Source organism: Desmodus rotundus, chromosome 8 (assembly GCF_022682495.2).
Source record: "Desmodus rotundus isolate HL8 chromosome 8, HLdesRot8A.1, whole genome shotgun sequence".
NCBI lineage: Eukaryota > Metazoa > Chordata > Mammalia > Chiroptera > Phyllostomidae > Desmodus > Desmodus rotundus.
The window spans coordinates 50660506-50674221 of NC_071394.1; the positions used below are offsets into that span (position 1 = coordinate 50660506).

The 13716-nt window shown below is 39.0% G+C and overlaps 1 protein-coding gene across 1 annotated transcript in view; it reads right to left on the minus strand.

Moving 5' to 3' along the window:
- The window catches only part of ST18 (ST18 C2H2C-type zinc finger transcription factor), a 145158-nt gene that overhangs the window by 17584 nt on the left and 113858 nt on the right, over positions 1 to 13716 (minus strand). Inside the window, exons 17-21 of the mRNA XM_053930203.2 lie at positions 8725 to 8787; positions 7851 to 7919; positions 4112 to 4174; positions 3928 to 4008; positions 2752 to 2973 (exon numbers count right to left, since the gene is read on the minus strand). Coding sequence (XP_053786178.1) covers positions 2752 to 2973; positions 3928 to 4008; positions 4112 to 4174; positions 7851 to 7919; positions 8725 to 8787 — 498 coding nt within the window. The remainder of the gene's footprint in view (positions 1 to 2751; positions 2974 to 3927; positions 4009 to 4111; positions 4175 to 7850; positions 7920 to 8724; positions 8788 to 13716) is intronic.

Sequence of the window (13716 nt, forward strand, 5' to 3'; positions counted from 1 at the left end):
AGTTTAGTAAGTGGAAGTTTGTAATGTAAAGATTTAAAGCCAGGTTTTAAAGCAATTGTTATGTAAATATAATGCTGGTGTAACTCACAGGTCCAATATTTCTTAACCATCATACGAGGTAAGTTTTGTAATTATTCCCATTTGGTTGAATCTTAAAATGGGAAAAAGTGGAAAACTTATCTTAGACAATGGCCGAGGAGACGGCATGTTCGTGTGCTGGCACATGGAAACACTCATTAAACACAGGGATGCGGAGGACGCAGCACTCACAGAAGGGACCTGGTATCCCAGGGCTGCCTGCAGGGGCAGTCCCTGAACATCCCTGCGCTTGTGTCCACGGAAGCAAATTATAGTACCTCTGTAGCTTGCAGGGTTTTGAGGGAGCAAACCATGAAAGTGACTTAGAGCAGAGCCCTGCGTAGGTGTTAGCTATTGTTGGTGACTGGGAAGAGTCCTGAACAACCTCAAGGATTTTACATTCAAAATATATAATATGTAAAAGTCTGTGGTAGGTTAGAAAGTGCTATTCCAGTACGTCTTCTTACTTTAATAAATTATTGTCCATATACTTGCATTAATATATTTTTATGAAAGAGAAAGGAACTGGTCTGCATGGAACACCTGTGGTGTGCCTGGAAGAGGCTAGGAATTTTTGCCATTTTATTTTATTAAGTTATATATACATGGATAGTTAACAGAAACGTTCCACATTAAAGAGAATCCCACAAATTAAATTCAGTCTCTTAAATCTTATAAGCAATAAGAGGAATCCCCAGTGGAAACAGTGAAATCTGAGTTATTCACTTGTCTAAATTCTTAATTGCTTTCCTTTTCCTAGAAGGTGCTATCTTGTCATTAATCTTGCAGCCTGTATATTCTGAACTCGTCATTTTGTTTCTCATGTTATGAGATATATACTATATAAATAGACACATGATATAGATTTGCAGTTTAAAGAATATTCTTAAAATGAACACCATTTCCCTTCACATTTAGAGCATGCCTTATCAGTATATGTGAAGTTCCTTGAGACCCTCATCAATTGCTGTCTCTTGTCCCCCAGAGAAAACTATTAACTTGAATTTTAGGTAATAATTACCTAGTTTTTTAAATGTAATTTTGTTACATGTTTTAAACCCTTTGTAAATAGAACCATACTGCGTATATTCTTCATCAGTTACTTTTCACTCAGCATGTGTTCTAAAATTCACCTATGCTGTGCCTTCATTTTCACCACTGTGCGGCAGCCGCTGTACACAGAACTGTTTATTTACGCCCTCTGCTGCCAGCGGGCAGGTAGGTCCTTTCCAATTTGGAGTTAGTAGAACAATGCTACCACAGACATTCTCAGACGTGTCTCTGAGTCCCATCGTGCGGGGAATTTTCTGGGGCATAAGCCTACCACCTCCACGACTGGGCAGCAGGCGTATGTTCATCTGCTCTTTTTCAACTTGACTCCTAAAAAGCAACTTGCTTCCTAAAGTGGCTTTACCCACTACTCATCTACCTGCAGTTTATAAGAATCCGTGTAGCTCCTCCCCTCCCCTAGGTCTCATCATTTAAAGTTTCTTCATGACTTCTAAAGGTAACTCTGTTGTTGCTAACTGAGGAATATGCTCACCACAGTATGGCAGTAGGATTTCATCATCAGTGTGAACATGGATATTGCTGAGGCCGTGCTAAGAAAGTGAAGCTACTGTGCAGTATATGTGACATTAGGCATACTTGATTTGTGACGGTTGTTTCTAAATATGGAATGAAGATTAAAACTCAGAATAAAACAATTTGTACTATTGTGGAGTTGACCATGCATTTGACGACTATAAATAAATAAACCACTTAAAAAGTTCAGGTTTTCTCCATAAGTAGGTGTCACTGCAAATCCACTTAAATCAGCAGTTCCTGTAAGGTTTCATTTTTCTGATACCATTGATATGTATCTTTGAAGTGGAACAAAATGTCAAAACACCCCAGCTTTGCTCAGTTTGCATTCTGCTCATGAGCAAAGCAGCAGGGCTCACTAAAGCTTCATTTGATATTAAATCTGCCTCCCGTGTCGTGGCCACAAGGCTAGAAGCGCCCTCACTGGCTGAAGAAGTGTGTGCAGCGAATCTTCTGGCTCCTTCCTTTAGGTGGAATGTGAACCAAAAAGCTGGACTAAGATCACTGGACCACAAAGGACTCTTGAAATAAGTGACACTCAGTGATAAAGGAACTAAGTCATTGTCAAACTATAAAGGGTTTTCTAAATCTCATCCTATCATACACTTTGTAGACATGGTGTCATTTTCTTTCTGGCTGCTGGGGATGAGTCACATCTTCCCAGCAGCAAAAAATAACTACAATTTGGCCTGAAATTGAGCCAGTTCATGAGAGGAAGGGAATGGCATGGATATGTAAAGTGGCTTTTACATATTATACAACATAACAGAGTAGATATCACCACTTGGAACAGAAGTGAACCATTAAAAGACCAAACCATTAAAAAAATAGCAGGATAAGCAATATTTTAGAATAAGAAAAACAAATACACAATTTTCAGAACACTTGAAGATTGTGTAGTGAATTTTCAGAAATAGAGAATTTTTTTTTATTCTTGAAACTGGTTAACTATGTATCGGGCAAGACTCATTGTTACCAAATCTGAAAAGCTATAATTTATGACCTCAAGGAGGGCCCTACCCACACACAAAGCAACCCAGGTGACAAATAATCACAACAACAACACAAGAAAAAGAGAATAAATGTTACCTTCGGTGGGTGACAAAAACATTATTTACATGGCCCAGCCCATTGCAGCCTGGCAAAGGACAGTGTGGTAGCTCTTGTTTGTTCAGTTTCCAGGAGAGGGGGGCCCCATTGAGAGGATTCTCCTTCTGTCTCTTGGCAGCCAGGGGACAGCCAGAAGCTGTACGATGGGATGTGTATTTACCTGATATGTGACCTTGGCCGTCACACCCTATCACAGGACATCTAAAGAGATACAACAGAGACATACAACCAGCTGGGAGACTAAATAACTCCCGTGACATGCAGTAACTGAGTGAATAAGAAGGCAGTGGTGGTTCCATACTACCCAAAAGGCAAATGGTGAAATTACAGTTTTAAAAGATGCACTGCAGCTAGCCTAACAGCATTGCACTGGCAGTAACACTGGTCCACAGGCTCTGGGCTCCGCCATTTTCATGCATTATTCCCTGTAATCTTCACTGAGGATCTACTGGGCAGGGAGTGTTATTATTCCATCTTATAGGTGGGGCAAAATGAAGCTTATAAAGCTTAGGTAACTTGCCATCCATTTCACAAAAAGTGGAGTCAAGTTCATGCCCACACTTTTAGCCCTAGCCAACCAGGTAAGCCCTGTTTTTCTGCCTGCAAAGACCACACGCGTAGACTGTCAACTACCTTGCCCTACACTGTTACATAGCACATTGCTCCCAGAACTGCAAAGTTGGTTCCCAAATGCTTAAATATTACACTTAGAAATGCTGTCAAGCAAACAATTTAAATTTCTACATCTATGTCTGCACATATCATCCTAGTCTAGGAAGCATGTGTCTCAGAGGAGGGAATTTAATTTACATGAAATTTCACCTTAAACAAAATTAAAGTTTCAGGGGAAAATGCTGCCAATATGTTATTCTGTAGCTCTCTTACACTGCTAATTTTCTTTAAAACAATTGGAAAAAGTATGATTTCACCCCTTTTAAGTTTACATTATCTATAAAACTATGAAAACATAGCTAGGAATGGAACATTTTTCTCAAACATTGAAACACTTGCTGTGGCTTCAAGGCCCTTGTGTTTGATAGGGTCGCCCTCCCTGAAATGCAATCAATGCTCAGTTGCACCCCAACCAAGGTCCCACCCATTTGACCAATATTCTACTTCTGGCCCCCATGCTGCTGCCTCGACCGTCACACTTACTTGAGTTCAGGGTCTTCTTTTTCTTCCTTCGTAGCAGTCATTTTGACACCACCTTTCCTGGCACGAGGGCAGCCGGACAAACTAAAATATGTACCCAACAAAGAATAAAACCAAACCATGTGATCTCCATGGCCACTGCTGCTGACACTCTGATATCATTTCTCAGAAATGGGATCGATCCTACCTTCTGTGGGAAGCGTAGTTTCCAGTCACGTGCCCTGAACCATCACAGCCTGGGGTTGGACACCTGGAAGACACAGGAACAGAAGACAGGCCACTTGGTTGTAGTGGAGGAAGGGGGATCACAACACATTCAAATAAAACTAAACAGGATTAGTTGCTTTCGGTGGGATACGTTTTACTTAAATATAATTAGTTTTTGGCTAAGAGTCCATTTAAAGAAATATTGTTAAGAAATGTAACTCCTGTGTGAAGCTTGATAGACAATGTATTAGTTATCTTATGTTCTTTTTTCTTTCTTTCTTAAAATCTATTTTGGAAAGAACCTGAAATTTGACCTACAACTGCTGGGCTTCTGTCTACGTTGTGCAAAATTCTTATCTTTCACTGAAGAAAAAAAGTTTTCCAAATTGTTTTTGAGCATAATTTATTTTCTTTGACATGGCCTGCTACCATAATAATCCATTAAATTCAGATGAGCAACAGTGGTGTATGTGAGTTCCAGAGACTTGGCACATCAATACGGTTGCCAAAGAACCCAAGTAATTTGTTCCTGGTCTGTTCTACCTCACGGCCCCACCTAAGTGGCCTTTTGGAAAATCTACCAAGAGCTATTACTGACAATCATTACATTTGGAATGAGGAAGATGAAAGCAAAGGAAAAATCCAATTTGGCTTAGAATGCTAATTAGGAATGGATTTCAAAATACACTTGAATGCAATTTACACAGCTTCTCTCCTTTTTGTTTTTTTTTTTAAATCCCAAATACTAACATATACACAAAGACTACCTTAAAATGCTTGCTTTTCTGAAGGTTCTTGTAAAAATTATCTCTGTTATTATTTTAGTTGTACACTCACCTAGGTTCAAATTTCACCCAAAGAAGAGTTTGAGAAAAATGTGAATACTTTCCTTTTTCTTAAACTCTAACCCACTGAACTTTCATGCTAATGCTTTTATATTCAATCCTGAGGCAAAAAATAGGAGTAAATACTTCTTTTAATGAGATATAAAATCTGCAAACATCTCTTTAAGCTAACCAGAGAAACCTGCATTGCGTCTTTTATTTTTATTTTTTAAAATGTTTTAAATTAAATTTATTGGGGTGACCTTGGTTAATAAAATTATATAGGTTTCAATGTATAATTCTATAATATATCACCTGCATACTGTGTTTTGTATTTACCACCTAAAGTCAAATCTCCTTTCTGTTACCATATATTTGACCCCCTCTCCCTTTCCTGTTCCCCTTCCCCTCTGGTAGCCACCATACCATTGTCTGTGTCTACAAGTTTTTGTTTGTCTTGTTTGTTTGTTTGCTGTTTTCAGTTTTATATCCCACACATGACTGAAATCATATTTATGCATTGAGTCTTTAATCAATCATTTTCAGATGTAATATGTTTTCTATACTGTAGGAAAGGCTTGAATGCTATCCTTGTTCTATTAATATTTTATAAAATAGTGGTTTACTAGTGTACTGCAATTATGGAAAAATCTGTGTCAAGGAACCTTGTTTTGGAGTTCTCCTTGAGTCTCTAAGGAACAGGTCAATGAAATGTCTCTTTATCTTCTGTGAATGGAAAAGAACCAAAGCTGTGACTTATTAGATGACTGCATAAAACATAAATACTAGAGACTGTTATAGGACCTATCAACCTATATGTTTTTCATTTACTGTCAACATTTTTCCCCCTAGGAATAATGTTTAGAGAATATACTAAAGTGAACTGATAATTATTATGAAGGCATGGCAATGTAGAAGTTTAAGCAATTCTCTAAGATTAAATAAGTAACTACTGAGTCAGATTAACTAACAGTGAGTAAGTATGCATAGCTCTTCTCTTTTTTCAATCTGTTAATTATTAATCTTTACTTAGCATTCTGACATTTCAGTCTGGAAAAGCAGCAGTCAGTAAAACAATTGCCAGACTCTACACTTGTTGGGAACTGCCCTGCCTGGTTTGAGAAGCTGTAAACCCCCATGGCTAAGGCTGAGTAAAGAGACCTTGGAACCATAAGCCACTAAGGAGACAAAGCTTATCTTCCTGGCAGGGGCGCCACCTCTGCCCCTTTTAGTTCACCCTGTTTGGCCCCAGGCAGATGACTGGTTAGCCAATGACAGGTAGGATTCCTCAAGGGAGGGACGACCTAAGACAGGCCTGGTCACAAAGGGGCCCCCAGAAAAGGACTTGGGGGGCTAGAGAAAAAGGGGGTGATGGACCCTTGCCCTTCATCTTTGACATAGCCTGAGTCCTCATTCTGTCTGTGAGAAGTCTCCTAATCTCTTGGCTGCCTTACTTCCCCCGCTTGACTTTAGCCTGAAACAATGCAGGAGGGTGGTGTAGCCTTTGGCAGGAATGGGTGGCTCCCTGGTTCGATCAAGGCCTAAGAAAGAATACATAAAATCCTGTGAAACCTACTTTGTTAAGAATGTCCTCAATTTTCCGATAAGGGTCCAAGCATGAAGTGAGTTCATTTCCCAAAGTTTTATGGCCCTTTAACTAACTGACCCTGACTCAGATCAAGGAAGGTCCTCATAGTTCTTTATTATCTATTGTTTGATCCTTACTGCCTGACAATGATGAATGAAGACCTTCCTTGAGGTAATGCTCCCAGAAAGCAATAAAAGCCTGTCAAGGCAAGGGTTGGGGTGCTCTCACTCAGAGAGGGGCCATGCTGTCCCTTTTTCTCCACAGGACTCCTGCAGTCCATGTGATTTTGTTTATCGCATCCACAACACGTCGGACACCACTGGCCAGAGTCCACATCGTACACTGACACAATCAATGAACTTTACACTTTGAAAGTGGGGAAAGTTGCATATTTCATAGTTCCCTTTACTATTTGTGGTACTAAAATTCTGAATTTTTATATCTCTTTAATATTCTAACTTCTTTCACAAACCTACTTTCTGTAATTTTTAGATTTTAAACAAGATAGAAAATGGAAATACTAACAAAATATTAAAAAAATATATCTGAAATTTTATCTGTGACCTAGATACCAAATGTTGATTCTACTATTTAGAGAAATATTGTTTTATTACTAGACTTAGTAATACTTATTTTTCCTAAAATATTATTATTTTCAAATGAATTTCATTAATTTTGTTTAATATTATTTATTTATCATTTTAAAATTTATACTGTATATTTTTAAAGGGTATAAAGTAAATTAACCTTATAACTTTTAATTATTCTACATGTAATATAACAATATATGAAAATAAACAAGAGAGAAATTTCAAGTAAAAGAGGATAAGAATGGGAAAAGTAAAATCAGTAAAAAATAAGTAAAAGTTAACATACATGTGACACTGAGATTCTGTAGACTAGGTAAAAATGAACCTAATGTGTCTGGTACCCAAAGGTGAAAGGCCATCATAGGATTTGAAATGCTCATAAAGAAAAATATTATGTAGTTTTCTTAAAATTAGATGATAAAAATGGTTTGCTATACCTTCATAGGTCTGGTTTATTATTATAAATTATGTAGTTAACAGAAAAATGTATTTTTAAAGTATTACATCATTGCTTTAAAATTATTATAGGAAACAAACCTCCCAAAGCAAGTTAATTAACTTACAGTGATTTGGTTTTAGTCATTTGAACTTTTTGGTGACAGAGCATGTGCTTATAATGAGACAATTTACTACTTGCCGGCAATCACTCTGGTTCTGAGTGAGGAGAGCCCCAGCATAGCAAACCAAGGGCAAGGAGGTCATGCTTCCCACACTTACTTAAGTTCCTGAGAGTTAGCAGCCATGAGGGATTTAAGAGTCTTATCTGCTAAAGGACATCCAGAGACACTGAAAAGGGATAAGAAAAACAAACAATAATACATACAACACTGACACACACAAATCTGACTCAAATAGCATCCTGAGTCTGTGAATAGATGTTGAACTTACTGGTGACTGTAGGTTGGGAGAAAAATAACTAAGTTTGAATCTGGCCTTATTACTCTAGCAAGTCTGGGCTAATGGGCCCCTCAATTATTTATGATAGACTTGGTTTGCTGTTTATCAAATGAAGGGCTTTAACTCACTGAGACTCCCTCATTCTAGAATTCAGTGACAGAATCACTCCTGACTAGGAGTCCATTTCCATTGCATCACCAGAGGATAGTGGCTTAAAGGTTTAAATCAGCACCCGAAGGGAAAACAAATGACATCAGTGAAGGAGGTAAGCAGAAAGGTTAAACACAGCCTCTGTCACTGTTTAACCTTCCTAATACCTTGACTTTGTTATATGCCCAGGGCTAAAGATGCCACATCCCCAGGGTGAATGGTCAACCCCAGTCACTCTGTTGTCTTACCTTAGTTTCACTTGAGTCCTAAAGCTAGACCCAACCAAAAGCCTGAAACAAACTCCAACTTTGTAACCTGGGCTACAAGGCCAGAAACCATTTTTGACCAAAATAATAATTTCTATGCCACATACAAGAAAAGACTAAAACTTTAACTTAGCTTTATTTCTTAAAAACAAAAGGAACCAAAAACCCAACTAACTAAATCTCCAATTCCTGATCCAGATATCCTTCAGAACGGGCAAGAATAAGTGTTTAAATTAGAACAAGATAAAACCCTGACTGCACCCCAGGTTACTATGTACCTGCGATGGGATGCATAGTTTCCTGTGACATGGCCACTTCCATCACATCCTGGTGTTGGACAGCTGGGTCAACAACAACAAACAGAATGTAATTAGAGTCAAATACATTTCATGGATTCATTTGTTCTGTCTGATTTGCCACAAGGTAGCTTCTCTTTTCAAAGTCAGCTAACACAGTATAGGACACGTAGAAGCTGTGAACTTTATGTTACATAAGGATGAGTAGACTAAAAGAGAACTGGCATGATCTTATTAGCTCTCAGCGCCACATCCAATTTCTGATTCAAATAATGTGGGAAAGTGATGTTAAAATATATGTCGTGGTGATTTTGTGAGTCAATAATCAATGGCATTTTATTTCTTAAAAAATATGTTATTAAAATAAATATTATGAGCCCATGAATTATGATAGTGGCTCTCAGGAACACCATCACCAATTATATAACAGATTTCAGAAAGGGATTTTTGTTATTTTTTAAGAGACAGGCAACATAGTAATTTCATAAACATTTTAGAAACCATCTGAAAAAGAAGAAAAATATAAACTGATATTTTGGGTGAGAAAATTGCTGACAGGTAAGAAGGTTAGTTAAAAAGCTTGTGATCAGTTTCATTCAAATCTTGAACCCAACAAAGACAATTGCTAATGAACAATTAACCTAAGCAATAGGCTATCAGGGCACCTGCCAAAGCTCAGAGTCCGTGCCTGTGCACTTTATCTCAGAAGCTGGTCACATTCTGTGCATCTTCTGAGTGTCTTAAAAATAACCTAACAGGATCATTATTCTGAGCAGTTTTACATCCATAGTTAATAAGTTCCTCAGTATCTCAGTCATTTATTTTCCTTCGATGCTGCTTAAATGTTGCTAATTTGGAGTAAGCAGATTGACCTCAGCCTACTCAGCGCTATTTGTGGTGGTGTTAATAGTCAGAGGAAGAATCTACGTCATCCGTGCTTCTGTTTTTTCTGATATCCTGCCTAAAGTGAAGGCTTACCCACATGTGTAGGGTGCACAATTAATACTTTTGAAGGGACATTTAAGGGGAGATCAACAACATTCAAGATTTTCTGAAATGTCACCCAGGTTTTTTTTTTTCCTGTGAGCTATGTTTCAATCATTTTCAGGTAATCTAAAGAAACTGTAAGAGTTAAAACATTCCCATCTCTCAGAGAGAAGTTTGATTTTTCAGGGCTGGATCCAAGAACAATTATCTAACTCTTACCCCATCACTTTCCTAGATGGGATATCAGAAGGGAAAATGTGGAAGCTATATACATATGTAAACAAATAAAGAAAAAATGAACAATAAATAACATTTTTGCAGAGTTATCTTGCAAGTGCCGTTCACCCACCAAATGGAGAAACAATCCTTTTCTGAATATTATACAAATGGAACATCAGAGGTTGAAAGATACCTTGCCATTGTCTGTCAATTCCCACTTTGTAAACACATCGCCACCTAGTGTTCAAGACAGCATTGTAGTTACTTGATTTTATTTCTTATTTCTGCTTTGAAATTACTACTATTAATACTGCCAGGATAGGTAAAGAAGTGCTAATCATTCTTAAACCAGTAATCTATAAATGACTTAGTAAATATAATAATAAAGTGTATACTTAATTATCTACTGATTTTTTTTTTTATGTTTGGTGGTATAAAGAGGTCAAGCAATAAAGAAAGAATTGGGGGCGATGCTGTACTGGGAAAAGCTCCAGTTACGGATTCTGATAGCTGGCTTTAATTACAAATCTCCCATGAAAAATCTTACACAATAACATTTGCCAATATGCTGAGAAGGTTTGCAAGTGAAAATATCAAAATTAAAGAAAGGAAATTAGGTAGTTCCCTCAGTAAGTAGCATTTAAACTTTAAGCAAACTTATGCTTATCAACAACCTCAAAAAACCCTATTTCAACTGAACAATTTTTAGGAAGTAATTTAGGTACATTGTTTATGTGTTAGAAACATAAAACATAAGAAGGACGAGGTGAAACTGTAAAGTAGCGAGACTTTCACAAAGCCAGCATGTCCACACAGATACGTGTAAGTGCTTTCTATCCGCTGAAGCGCTCACCTGTCTATAAAATGAGGTGAGAAACATGAAGGCTCTAGAGAGTTAATTTTCTAAGAATTCATAAGTATATTCTCAAAATTGTTCAAAAACTTTTTAGGATTCTTCCTCGTTTGTATTTCCTTTTGCACCAATAAGAAGTACCCAGTACAAAATAAGCACACTTGACTTTTTCTGTCCCAAATAGTAATGCAGGTTAATTATTGACTTGAACACTACATTTACTTTGGAATGATTCTGACAATTTCCAAAAATCTACCTTAAAGGAAAAAAATGTTATTTTTTGAGATATTCAAAGTAATTCGCAGAAACAAAAATCGATAACCCTGTCCTTGTCAATAGCAGTTGAGATGTGCTCCCTGATTCTGAGTCACTGTCCATGTAGTTAGGGAAATAAGGCAGCAGCACAGTAAGTATGTACCAACAGGGTGGACAAAGAAGAAAACAAAATGGACAAAAGAAGATCAGCCTTGTCTTCCTGGGGTCTCCATTTTAGTGGGGGAGGCAGACAAAAGAGAATACAGGTAAAGCAAAATGTATATGTTAGCTAGTAATAAGGAAAAAATATCTGGAAACAGGGGCATCAGAGCTGGGGTGGGGAAGGGGACTACAGTAGCCATGAATATGGCTCAGCTGAGTGACAGTTGAGATAAGGCCGAGGGAGGGGAAAAGGGCACACAAAGATCTGTGGGAAGAGCATTCTTGGCAGAGGAACCAGAAACTGTAAGGTCCTGAGGCCTTAGGGGAAAGGCACAGAGAAAAGGGTGGCTGGTGGAGGGGGAGGGCCTTGGGGGAAGGGAGAGTTCATGGCCCATGTGAGCTTTTGGAAATGAGTCCAGTGGTCACATCACTACTAGTGTTGCCAGCCTGGGAGTCCTCAGTGTAGCGATGGTTCAAACCCTGAGAACCTGGAGGGGTGAGTGTAGATAGGGGAGAGAAGAGGTTCCAGGACTGAGCTCAGAGGCAAATTCCTATTTTTAGAGGTTGCATAGGAGTCTATGAAGGGGTAACAGGAAAGGTGGGAAAAAAGTCCAGGCGTGGCGTCCTACAAGCCCAGTGTGGGAACCAGATTAGGAGGTGGAAGTGATCAGCTCAGTCAAATCCTGTGGCATCAAGTAGGACTGAGAGGACCAAGAAGCGACACCCACATGGGAGTTCCCTGGGGAACTTAAGATGGTTTGGTGGAGCAATAAGTGAAAACCTGTCTGGGGAAGATTCAGGAGAGAAAATGAGTCACACAGTAGCAACAATCTTCTTGAGATGTTTTGCTGTAAAAGGAAGGGGAGACAGGAGGTCGGGTTGTAGCTGGCCCAAGAGAGGGTTTAAAATAACTTTTATTGGAAAAATTTAAACATTTTTATGAAGGATACAGATGAGACAGTGCCAATGATGGGACCTAAGTGGAAGGGTTACTCTTTGCTAGGAACCTTCAGAAATTGGCAGCTTTAAATATACTTGGGTATGAATATACTTTAATATTTAATAATTTAAACAGGGAAAACATTTCCTGCATTTCACTTACTCACTCCCTGATGTAAAATGCAACCCAGCCAGAATGACATACTCACTAAAGTTATAAATAGGAAAATGCTAAGATTCCTGCCTTATCTTTGCCGGAACTGCCCTCCTCCCCTCCATCCCCCACCCCCTCCCCCCTACCAATGTAGTCCCTGCTATCTCTACCTCCGCTTCACAACGACTGGGAAGCTGGAAGCTCAGGTGCAGAAGGAACTCAAGAAGGTCTCCTGTCCTGGCAATGGACCAGATAAACTCATATCCACAAGGAAGTTGTGTGAATCACAGTCTAAAATCCTAGCAACCAACAGTCAGAGCTTCAGGGTTAATAAAATAGGAGGCGTGAGCTGGGCTAAGTCCATAGACTTAGTTGTTACCGCTGCGGTAATTTGGGGGCATCACCTGCGCTGTACCTGCACACGCACTTCTCTGACTTTCCTCTCCTGCCTCCACGGGCCACCTACTGGCTGGCTTCCATTATTTTATGAGACTCTCTTCAAAAGATTTGTCCAGCCTTTTCCAATTTAACCTCTTTGTACTTCTGGTGACATCTGATAATATCAAATACCCAATTTTAGAATTTTCTCAGCATTTAGCTCCCATGACAATTATTACCTTAGTTCTCTTCTTCTAAGTAAACTCGTTTCTGTATTCTTTTTTCCTCTCAGGTCCCAGCAGAATGTGTCCTCCAGTTCTGTGCTGACCACTCTGTCCTTTTCTTTCTACACTGCGTTCCTCAACATGTCATGGGGATCTCTACATCAACATTTTAGATGATCCTCCTGACTACACACAGTCCCCAAGTGCATCCAGTCTCAGCATAGTTCTGCACACTGCTGTTCCAAAATACTATATAATTAGTTTGCTTTTCTGCTCAAACACCATGTGGCTTGCTCAGGTGAAACCTGCCACCAGGCCACTCTTCTCAGGGCCCCTGCTGGAGTCCATGCCTGCACGCTCCCCTTGCCAGGTCCGGCTGGCTCCCAGGGCTCAGCTCAGGGCCTTCTGCTCCACAAGCCCCGTCCTGCTGGGTGTTCTGACCCTCTGTCTCTGAACTCGGTGGTGGTTTTATCCAGTGCTTACTGCCATTGGGTGCCCTGGTCTTTAAATTCTTCTGAATCACAGAACCCTTTGAGAATGTGATGAACACCATGAACTCTCTTACCCAAATAGTAATCTGCTTTAAGTGTGAAAAGGTTTGTATACGCCTGAAGCCCTGGCTTGGGTCCTCTGGAGTCAGTGGATCTCAGAGTAAGAACTTCCGATGAAAACATAAACATTTCTCATTGCTTCATATTGCTTTATAATCAATTAGACTTTTAATTCTTGGCATAAGATCACACTCAGCATACTTTTTTCCCATAATCCTCTTAGTCCTGCATATAAGTTTAGGTACATATAGA